The following is an 11784-nucleotide window of genomic DNA, read 5'->3' as shown; positions in this document are numbered from 1 at the left end:
GGGTTATAAACAACAGAAATTTTGCCCAAACCAGTCTTTACAGATCAAAGCTGCACTCCGCAGCACCAAGCCATGTACTATGACAACTAATTTTACTCCACAACAGCACTTGTAGTTAAAGCTTTAACTTCATAACTAATCCAAAGCCTAATTCTTACCATTGGATCCAAATAGTTGCCATCATAAACCAGGTGACTGAATTATCACTTGACCAGGGAAATGGTATAGCTATAAATCGCGCTTGAGGCCAAATGATACAAATGAAACAACTAAGAGAACTAATAAATAATTAATAAGCAATTCCCCACTAAATATTGGCTAATCAAAATTCCTGCAGCCATGGCTACCAGAGCTACCTTTTCTAATGCATTTTTTCGATAACTTCAAGTGACCTGTATTTTATATAATATTTGAGTACAAGCAGGCAATCCTAAAGTCAAAATCAGCTGCCTGTTGAATGCTATGGTGCAAGGGAATCCTCCTTCAGTCTACCTCCATATCAGAAATAGCTTCATTCAATACATTCTGAAGCTCTTTCACCCTGCGTCTTGCCAGTGCAACACAATCCTGAAGACATAATGAACATTTTCTTGTAAAAAGTGGTCAAGATAGAATCTTTGAACTAATATTTACAGGAATATCTTAGTAACCATTTCAGAACATGCAGATAAATAAGGAACCACGGAGTGCAAGTAAAAAAGTATCTCCAAGATCAATGGCTTACTTAATGCAGATCAGGTATGTAAGCTTTGTTAGTAAGTAATGGAACTTTTCTTTTTGCTCAAGGGTTTAGGTAAGCATTAGGATTAAGACGCAAACTAACCTGGATAACTGATGTATGGGCAAGAACTGGTCCACCTGGCTTATAAAGTGAAACAAGCTGGTAAGATGAATCCAATACCACAGTTACAACTGTTTCCATTATAGATTCTTCCTCTGCTGTTGGATCTGCTAAGATGTAGTTCTTGTGAAGTATGCATGTTAAGGAGAATAGCGGAGAGTTCAATTTCAGTTTTCTTTTCTCTTTATTGACAGGCTCCTTCTCCAATTTCCCTCTGACATTGTCCTCAGACACAATAACTATTCGCCCATCATCATTCAAAGACACTACTGGAATGTTCACTGCAAGAAATCCAATTTCTATGTAAGATCCCATGATCATGTAGCAATCAACTTTTCCAAATTAATCACGTACAGCTATAAATAACCTAAGTTGCTCGGACTCGAATGTGGGCCTGATGCAGGTATGGATCTAGAGTCCGATCATTCATGATCAAAATTTTAAGATTCGGGGGTATGGATCCAGGTACGGATACAGGTGCGGAGATTCGACTTAAATTAATTCAAATATCCAAAACTAGAGTTACAAAAATATCTAAATAATGAGATATTATGTGGAAACTTACAAGGCATTCCGAGAAAGGAGAAAATATTGATCAAGAGGAGAACCCAAGGAGTATATAACATAGAAATTTCTATATACAAGCCATTTTCTTCAAATTCACACTAGCTTTTGTTTTGATTTCAAAAATTATAGCATGTCCCGAATTTCTCCGTCGATTTTGGTCAAAGCACCCAAAATCGGTTGACCAAATCCGGTAAAGATCCCACACTCACACCAACGTCCTGCTGACACGAGTGCGGCATCAAAACTGAAGAGTTTGAGCAATTTAGTTAATAACCCAGTGCAGACAATACTGAACAATTAAGAGGTAAACCACCCACCGTTCACTTAAGGAATGTACACACAGTACACCCAGGTTCAATCAAGACAGTCCACCATCACACCTTGCCAACACATTTAACGTAGTGCAGTTGTAGTCATGCATTCTTATCTTTCTAGTATACCCGTACTATTTGTATTGTCTTCCCTCAAGTGATAGTGAATAGAATTGAGTGTCCAATAATATGCTATCTTCTACAAAGGAAAGGAAGAATATTTTGGAGAGACAATTTACACAACAGAGATCTCTGGGTCATCAAAATTGAGGAAGGATGGTAGCTTAATTAGGTGCTTCGAAACTTGTTTGGAGTCAAAATTTTGTGTTCTTCTATGTTGGAGCTTAATTCCTTGAGGCATATGGGAAATGGAAGCACTATGGTCCTGAGCACTGTAATTGATCAACTATTTCAAACATCGGGAACCATTCCATGAAATTCACCTAACGCGTGCATTCTTCTTCATCCCTTCATCTCTTCTCAAGAATGGTTTCCTAAATTTATTGCATGGTATTCCTCTAACAAACCGAAACTAAGTGGAAAAGATTGCTCTTTTGATATATTGCTAAAACTAAGAACAGTTTGTCCTCTTTCTTCTTATTCTCTTCAAGACTGGCCTTCCTCGAGGTTTATTACATGACATACACAGGCCAGACTGTTGTAGAGATTGGACAGCTTTGCTCCGTTACCATACTTGATAATTGCTCTAATAACTTGTGCTGGACAGCTGGTCCTCTTTTTTCATGTTCTTTCTTCTTGATGAAGCTTGGATTTGCCGTTGTCTGTCGATAGTATAAAGTATTTTCTGCCTTTATCGCAGAAACCATCTTCTTTTCTTACCCTGTTTAACCTTTGATTTAAAATAATCTTATTTCCCAAAGTGCATTTAACATGTGGTTCATTTCCAATCTCAAAACCAAAAACGGGATACAAAATACAAAATTGTTGTCTCTGACTGGACGAGTAATCATATAGGAATACTTTAAAAAGAATCCAAGTGATAGCAAACTTACAATGCGAAAAGGCAGCAACTGCAGATAGTAATGCAGCATCAAACAGGGCACCATCAGCATCCAAACAGTATATGTCCTGTAAATATTATATGCCCTAGGAATAAATATCAACAACTTGCCATACAATCTAAAAGCATAGTTATTAGCATAAAATGAAGAAATATTAAGGTGGGGAAGATTTGAAGACCAAAGATGAATAACTAACAACCGTATAGTCCAATTCTACATGCTGAGAGACATCACAGCGGAGTTACTCTCCAATTAACTTACAATTATGGGACAAACTTTTCCTTTTTCTACAGAACATGGGAAAAATGCAAGAACACAAGAAAGATCTTCAGATTTGTTACCAGGTAAGCCATCCATGCAGCTTTTCCTCCAACCAAGCACAACTCTTTTAAGTCAATCATGCCAGAACTGCAAGCATTTGAATTGCTTATTGAGGAGATTGTACAGGAATACTTATCAGAAAGTGAAGAAAAAAAAAATATTAAAAAGATACAACAAGAGCAAGAGCAGAGCTACAATATGAAGCTAACAATCAAAGCATCTCTCTTACTTCTAGTTCTACCTTTAGAAAAACAATAGAAAATTTAGAGACTTCCTCAACATCAGAGATACTTCTCGGTATAAATATTTTCATCAGAGAAGTATTTACAGTTATGATTAAGTTCCAAACAGAGCGAATGGATTCAGATCATTCATACGGCTGACCACCAACTAGTGTGGATTGGCATGGTTGATCGAACGGTGATTATGTTCCAAAATTCTCATAGGAGGAATCAGAAGAAGAATTCCCCTATTGTAGCGTAAAGTTCTCCAGAGACTGCTTCTGTTTATCTGGCAACACCGTAGTAGTTGCCAGAGATAAGAAACCTTCGCTCTTGTGACCTAAAGTTCTTTCAGAAACTTCTTCAGGTAACAATAGCTACTATTTATTTATTTATCAGTAAGTAGTATCGCCCAACCAAGATTAGAAAGAAACACGGACAAGATGCCTGAAGCAGGAGTATTTTTCCCATTTAGTTTGTTATGTTTGCTGTGAGATCATTAATGGTTTAGTTGGACCTTAAAATATAACCTATGTTGCTGTATTACATTATCAGAGGTTCGGAGAATTGTAAAAACAAAGCAATAACTACCATATGGCATGGTCAATATAAAAACCTAACACAAAAGAATTAGATGATGACGAATATTAGACTCCACATTTTGGGCATCTGCAAGCTATTATTATATACCTGAAGATAGTGTCTGACAGCTGCTTCGAAATTACTTCTGCTGCCTCTGCAGGCCTACCAGGCCGAACCAGGGGAGAACAAATGGGAGGCATGTGAAATTCGATAGCTGTATTCACAATATAAATCATATCTATATCAAAAAAATATATGGGTAATAAAATAATAAGAGCTGAGAAATGAGAGGTTTTTTTTTACCTATGGATCCCTCATCTGGACATTCCACTGTCGGTGTCATGACTTCCATTTTGATGGCAGCCAGCATTGTCTGCGATTGCAAGATAACCAATCAACTTAGAAGCATTTTGAGTGGAAAAATGGAAGCTCCTATAGAGCGACTAAGAAGCCATTGATACAAAGGATACACTTACAGTGGAGCCAATCTTTGCTAGTGCTGATCCATCAGCAGAGGCAACGGCACCTGCAGTGAAACTAAAGATTTAAGTTTGGACAACTCCTGAAAAAAGATAATATAATTACAACTGATCAGTTGAAATGATGATTAGTCAAACCAAGTGCAAGTGTTGTGTCTCTAGCACTTCCAAGCTTTCGGGCATCAGGTCGGACAGATTTAAGAAGATGATACTCATGATAGCGCAAAGGGAAGAGGCGTCTAAAGGCATCCACCTCCATCTCTGAAGACAAGTCACTTGAGCCATTGACAGCAGCCATTCTGTAGAAATCAGATGTCTTTGCAATCAATCTTACCAACCAGTGATTATCCAACCATCTGAATGCAAGAAAATCATAAATTCAAAGAAAATGCATAACCCTAGTATCCTTCTATTCAGTGAGAACACTCCTTTTGAACTTCAAAAATTAAAATAAAACAAGAAAGACATGCAGAAATCATCAATTATAAACAAAATGGGAAAGAGGAAGTAATGCAAAATCCTCAAACCAACCACGCGAATTTATATTAATTCTTATGTTGCCTGTAGTTGATTTTTTTTTTCCGGTTTCCCCATAGGAAAATCAAGGGAAAAAAAGGTTACACAACTTAGTAATCCCTTTTATAACTCGATAGACAATTATTTGTTTGGGGCTATTTCGGCTATCAGATTCAGAGCTTAATTTAAAATAACTAAAACCCAAGCCACGTCATACAATAATTACACATTTAGTAACACAATAAATACATATATATATTCTTGACAAATTTGAAGTTTGAAATATATGGATGTATAAGATATTAACAGGCTATTAAAGGCAAAATAATAAAAGAGATCTTTCATGCCAATGACAAGAATCATTAGATCATCATCCTGCCAAAACAGAAACAATAGATTAATCCAATTTTAGTAACGAAAGCGATATAATTGCGTTATTTTTCTGATAGAATATATAAATCTACCAAACTATATAGAGACCATATGTTCATACAGCCAAATTATCCATAAACATCAGTAACACAGAATATTTCCTCGTTCTACGTCGGATTGTAATCATGTTCCCTTTTAGTCTTCTTGAAATTCAGGACATTCATCTTTCAGGTTTCCAACCTTAGATATGCGTCCAAATTCATTTCTGAGTTACTAGGCTAAGATACATGCACTTTATATAGCACATGCTTATTAATTTTCAGATGAACCTATAAAACTCCATTAAAAAAAATTGGCTAAGTATTTTCCAACTAACTTAATCAAACACACTTATCAAGTTGGCAGTCTTAACTTCTATATGCGCCTGATATGTATAGGCAATTCAAGCACGGACAAAAGAGAAGCCTTTCCATAAATAATATAACTACATAAAGGCGCCTCTTATAGTTGGGAATTGAGGCAAGGTTTATTGATTGGCAGGTGCATAAAGCAATGGCAACATAGGGCTAAAGCATATGAATTTCCATTATAAAGTTGGAAGATTTCAGCAAAAACACATAATACTTGACTTCTGCAGCAGCAAAAAAGGGAAAAAGAAAACACAACTTTTGGCGAGAAGAATAATGGGACAAGAAACTAAAAATTATTGAAACAAAGTAATAATAATGAGAGCAAAAGAATAATAGAGTGGAGGAGAAACAGAGAGAGGCTGAAAGGTACATAGAAAGCAATGGCAATATAGGGCTAAAGAAAATCAATTTCAGCATAGAGTTTGAAAATTTCAGCAAATACACATACATATATTATTGACTTACTTTCAGAAAGAAAAACAAAACTTTCGACAACGGGAGAATAAACCAAGCGAAAGAATCATAGGAGAAGAAACAGAAGAAAAAGGGGAAAAGCAAGAAAGGCGTACCAAAGACACTATGCAGTAGCGCAAGGAGGGGCAGAAAATGGTGGCGAGTGGAGTGACTCAGAGAGTAGACCTAAGGGCGAGTAGGGAACCAATCTTTGCTTTATTATACAGTCGTTTCCACCGTACACTTACCCTTTTGCCAAGCTTTTTTTTTTTAGGCTAAAAGTAATTCTTTTTAGGCAGAATAGCCTAGTAAATATTTGTATTTGTCCCACTTGGTCATGGTCCCAGTACTCTATAGTTTGTCAATTAAACACTTATACTTATTCAAATTTTATATATTAAACCCTTTTCTGAAGAGGTCAATGGTGCGTGCAACACAATCGTCTCCACGTTGGACTCCACGTCATTATTTAGTGACACATAAGAAATAATATGTTAAAAATTAAATAAAAAACCCCCAAACCCTATTCCCTCATTTTACACAGATTGTTTCTCTTTCATCGTCTATTTCTCCTTCTACGCTTTATCTTCGTTTCTACTTCTACTCTCCATCTCTCCTTCATCTTCATGCGTTTTTACTAAGCTTCGTAATATTTTGAATGTAATTGTTTATAAGATGAAGAGGGTCCATGGCCCATTAGTACCTTGGCCCCGAAATCACTACGCTATCAGGAGCTAATGTCTGGCAGACTAAAATTGGACCAAGTTTTTATTTTTTTCTGTCTTTGTCTGTGTTCTCGTAGTATATTATAGTATGCACAAATCCTAATATTATCAGTGTTCATTAGGTTATGACTTGGTAACGGTAGGAATCAAAATTAGTCTCCTGATTTTTTAATTTTTTTGTGAAGTATGTTGGGTTCCATTCTGGATTGTGGTCACCGAGTTATATCATAATATTATGGTATTTTTGGGGAAGATAGAGGAATCTTGAATGCTTTTTCAGATAAAAAATTAGGTGTTTTGTTTGTTTCTTATGGACCTTAAAGGTGTAATTTTATCGGGGGAGATTGCAAACAAGAACGAAAGAGTTGGAAAAAATTAAGGGAAAAAAGAGGTGATTTTGCTAATGCCGAAAGAGAGCTCCAGGTAGGTTCAACAATGGAGAAATGTTATTGTTAGGGCTTTCTAATAGGTCTCACGCCCCTAAAAGGTGTGTGAGTCACGCACTGAAGCCAAGTCAGCCATATAGTCTTAGTCAACGGTCATAAGGGTTTAATATATAGAATTTGAACAAGTGTTCAATTGACAAACAATAGAATACAGGGACCGGCATGACCAAGTGGGACAAGTATAAGTGTCTTCTAGGCTATTCGGCCTTCTTTTTAACAAAAGTGCTTTTTTTTTTTTAAAGAAAATGAGTGTTTGGCCAAGCTTTTAGAAGGAAAAAATTATTTTTATAAAGAATCAGAAGTAGTATTTGAGAAGCAGAAAAATGTAGTTTCTATCTGAAAGCACTTTTCTGACAAGTACTTTTGAGAAAAATACACTTTGTCACACCTCTTTTTTCCCGAGGGATAGGGTTTTTCCAAGTAAAGTGACATTATTCGAAATGAGATTATTTATTTAATCTAGAGTCACCACTTGGAATAATTTTTATGGTGTCCCAGGTTACCGATTTATTTTAAATCCTAAATCGAGTAAATTGACTCTGTTTTACAGTCCGCGAAACACATAAGATCAGGTAAGAAATTCTGTTAACTTTCATTGGCTTCTAGGAAAAAAATAACGATAATTTTACCTTTTTTATTCTTTATCCATTTTATAAATTATACATGAATTGGTTATTCTATGTTGGTAGTATAAGATAATATATCAATTGGTGGATTAGTTATACGTGATTCAAAATCCAAATCAAACATTCGATAAAGTTACAAAAATTATATACCATGATTACTTTTCTTATTGTAGCACCTCGATTTTTTTAAAATCAATTCGAGCTCATTTAGAGTCAAATGGATATTTAAATTCTCGTTTTACGATCCAAATGTTGCTTAATGATAAAATAATTTACTCGTAAAACGATACAGTTGAATTTATAACGTGATTTTATAAACACGTGAATTAAATTGATCAAAAAATATAAAATAACTAAGAACAGAAATAGATTAATTAAGAAAACTTGAAGAAAATACAAGCTTGGTTGTGAGTTGAGCTTCTCTGGAAGCAGAAACAAGAACAAAGTATGGAGCATAAAGAATATTAATAAAACAAGAGTAAGTTTTTGCATACAAGTATTTCGTGTTTACATAAGTATAAATTCCTATATTTATAGCTAAATTCAGAAAGACAAGATCCCCAAATCAAGCTCCTCTTTAATATGAAGAAAGAGCCCTATTGATGGTTGCATAAAGGTTGAGTATAAATGCAAAGATTCTTTATAACGGTCGCTCATTGAATGCTGTCTGTTAGACTTAAGCCATTGGGCTTTAAAGTAGAAGAAGTGTGAATTGGAAATGGAGGGAAATTGAAAATTTGAAGAAGTGAACTTTTGTCTTGCACTTTGTCCCTCATTGGTGAGGGACTCGCTCGGCTCGGCTTTGGCTTTGGCTTTGGATTTGGATTTGTCAAATGATCGATCGATAAGATTATTTTTTGGACAAAATTTATTTAATTATTTAATAATTAATTAAATGCCAAATCACTGCTGAAAATACGCCAGAACCTTGCTGAAGGTTCAGAGGGCCTCTCTGGCCGCGGTTCTGCCGCGACCGCGGTAGAACCGCGGCAGGCAGGTTCAGAAAGCCTCTCTGATTAAACTGTTATTCATATTTTGTATACTGTTTTGGAGACTAAAGCCTTCGTGCTTTCTACTCCAATAATTGTTCTGTCCGGTTTAAAGTATATAAAAACTTTACCAGAATAATAAACGTACGGGTTTGAAGTATATAAAAACTTCACCATTGTTACGTGTTGTATGTTTGGTTTGGTATTCAGTTTGAAGATATCAAAACTTCACTGATTTAACAAAGTTCTGTTGTGTTTCCAACTCTACAGAAAAGATGACGAACGAAAACCAAACTAATGAAAATGTTGTGGGAACGGGAGCTACTGTTACGAGTGTTGCTGCCTCGTCAAGCCGTTCTACTCCTGCTCATGCTATGGCACCGGCAGAAAAACTCGTAAAGTTTTTCGGTATTGACTTCAAACGCTGGCAAATGAAGATGCTCTTCTATCTTACTACGTTGAGTTTGCAACGTTTCATCAAGGAGGATCCTCCGGTCATGGCTGAAAATACTCCGGATGATGAACGACTTGTTGTAACTGAAGCATGGAAACATTCTGATTTCCTGTGCAAAAATTACATTTTGAGTTGTTTGGAAGATGGCTTGTACAATGTCTATAGTGTCATGGAAACTTCAAAAGCGTTATGGAATGCGCTTGAGAAGAAATACAAGACTGAGGATGCCGGACTTAAGAAGTTCGTGGCTGCAAGGTTCTTGGATTTCAAGATGATTGACACTAGGTCGATCATAACTCAAGTCCAAGAACTACAAGTCATTGTACATGACCTCCTTGCTGAAGGTATGACCCAAATCAATAATTTTATTAATAAGATTTATCTTATTATTAATAATAATTTATTATTGAAGGTATGGTCATAATGAGGCCTTTCAAGTCGCTGCTTTCATTGAGAAGTTACCTCCGCTGTGGAAGGATTTTAAGAACTATCTTAAACACAAACGGAAGGAAATGACACTAGAAGACTTGAGTGTTCGTTTGAGGATAGAAGAGGACAACAAAAATGCTGAAAAGAAGTCAAGTGGACACTCGACAATAATGGGGGCAAACATTGTTGAGGAGGCACCACAAAATAAGAAGAGGAAGAAAGCTTCTGGACCAAAGAATTACCCAAGTAAGAAGAAGTTCAAGGGTAATTGCCACAACTGTGGAAAATCTGGGCATAAGGCGGTGGATTGTCGTGCGCCAAAGAATGATTAGAAGAAAAAGAATCAAGCCAACATGGTTGAAGATGAAATGGAAGACTTGTGTGTCATGTTGTCTGAATGCAACTTGGTAGGAAATCCGAAAGAATGGTGGATAGATTCTGGAGCCACCCGCCATGTTTGTGCTAACAAGGAGTTATTTTCTTCTTATGCCCCCGCAGGTCCCGACGAGACAATCTTCATGGGAAATTCATCTACGGCCAAAATTGAAGGAGTTGGCAAGATTGCGTTGAAGATGACGTCGGGAAAAATAGTGACTCTAAACCAAGTCCTCCATGTTCCAGAAATTCGCAAGAATCTTGTGTCTACCTCACTTCTTGTCAAGAATGGATTCAAATGTATTTTTGTTTCTAATAGTGTTGTACTAAGTAAGAACGATTTGTATGTAGGAAAAGGTTACCTAAATGAGGGCCTTTTTAAGCTAAATGTAATAGCAGTTCCTATCAATAAAGTGAATGCTTCTTCTTACTTGCTTGAGCCAAACACTTTATGGCATTCGCGTTTAGGTCACGTAAACTTCAAAACATTGCGAAAGATGATAAATCTAGAAGTATTGCCAAAATTTGATTGCATTAATTCTAAATATCAAATATGTGTGGAATCAAAGTATGCTAAGCATCCTTATAAGTCCGTTGAAAGGAATTCAAGTCCTTTAGACTTAATTCACACAGATATTTGCGACATGAAGTCAACACCATCTCGCGGTGGGAAAAAGTATTTTATTACTTTTATTGACGATAGCACGAGATACTGCTATGTTTATTTACTTAATAGTAAAGATGAGGCAATTGATGCTTTCAAGCAATACAAGAGTGAAGTTGAAACACAACTAAACAAAAAGATCAAAATGATAAGAAGTGATAGGGGTGGCGAATATGAATCTCCTTTTGAAGAAATATGTTTGGAAAATGGCATTATTCACCAAACAACTGCCCCTTACTCTCCACAATCTAATGGAATTGCGGAGAGAAAGAATCGAACATTGAAGGAGATGATGAATGCGTTGCTGATAAGTTCTGGCTTACCACAAAACTTGTGGGGGGGAAGCTATACTTACAGCTAANTTCAGGCGGAGATACCTCGTGCATTCGTCTGTGCCGAGGGCAAGATATTCGATGTGTCAGAATGGGCCATATGTCAGGTTAGTGTTCTCTGTTATTACTCGTACAAAGTCAGATATAGGTTTAAACTTATCTGTAGGATGCTTCAATTGGCTCTTTTTGTCTGTTTTGCATCACTGCTTTCATGACATCTTCATTGAGTAAATTTCTTGGATGGTCACCCAACTTATGGAGATATCTCAGCATAGTCATTTTTGTTCCTCTCAGGACAACAAAGTCCCCAACTATTGCCAATTGACTCAAAAAATAAATACCACAGCTTTACACACAAAGTTATATTAAAACTTATTTTTTAATAATAAATTAGAACTCATTTAATTCATGATCTTTATATCCATTTTTCACTAGATTGATAACTGAGAGTACTTTTATGAAAGAAACTATTCCTACTGTATTTATTTAGACCACTAAATTATAAGAAAAATGATTAAGGATTCTAGAATTTGCACAAACTGCTAAAGTTAGCTCGGATCATTATGCCTTAAGATGTTGCATATAAAACTGTCAAATCAAGTATTGTTGCTGTTATATGCCAAAAAGTTGGTCCGATGAATTGAACCTC

General features: G+C 36.0%; 1 protein-coding gene across 2 annotated transcripts; it reads right to left on the bottom strand.

Annotated features, from left to right (window-relative positions):
• Nucleotides 20-6317, bottom strand: LOC109233055 (exosome complex component RRP43). Of its 2 annotated transcripts, none has more exons than XM_019398803.1 (9): nucleotides 6212-6317; nucleotides 4483-4643; nucleotides 4342-4391; nucleotides 4169-4238; nucleotides 3974-4079; nucleotides 3083-3149; nucleotides 2733-2808; nucleotides 824-1122; nucleotides 20-567 (listed from the first exon to the last, which is right to left on the bottom strand). In XM_019398803.1, exons 2-9 carry the CDS (start codon nucleotides 4640-4642, stop codon nucleotides 484-486), a joined length of 912 nt encoding a protein of 303 aa, XP_019254348.1. In that variant the 5' UTR covers nucleotide 4643; nucleotides 6212-6317; the 3' UTR covers nucleotides 20-483. The 2 variants fall into 2 exon arrangements, with proteins under 2 accessions (XP_019254348.1, XP_019254349.1); XM_019398804.1 differs by having other exon boundaries at nucleotides 4483-4700; nucleotides 6212-6316.

The sequence above is a fragment of the Nicotiana attenuata genome, chromosome 10 (assembly GCF_001879085.1).
Source record: "Nicotiana attenuata strain UT chromosome 10, NIATTr2, whole genome shotgun sequence".
In the NCBI taxonomy this organism is placed as follows: Eukaryota; Viridiplantae; Streptophyta; class Magnoliopsida; order Solanales; family Solanaceae; genus Nicotiana; species Nicotiana attenuata.
Note: the sequence above shows the minus strand (reverse complement) of the source record. Positions and strands in the feature narration are given on the sequence as shown.

Excerpts from the sequence above, each read along its gene's own strand:
- LOC109233055 (XM_019398803.1), bottom strand. The coding sequence starts at position 4,642 with ATGGCTGCTGTCAATGGCTCAAGTGACTTGTCTTCAGAGATGGAGGTG. Across the intron at positions 4,392-4,482 it reads AGACACAACACTTGCACTTG|GTGCCGTTGCCTCTGCTGAT; the intron begins GTTTGACTAATC and ends GTTTCACTGCAG. Across the intron at positions 4,080-4,168 it reads TCCAGATGAGGGATCCATAG|CTATCGAATTTCACATGCCT; the intron begins GTAAAAAAAAAC and ends TTGTGAATACAG.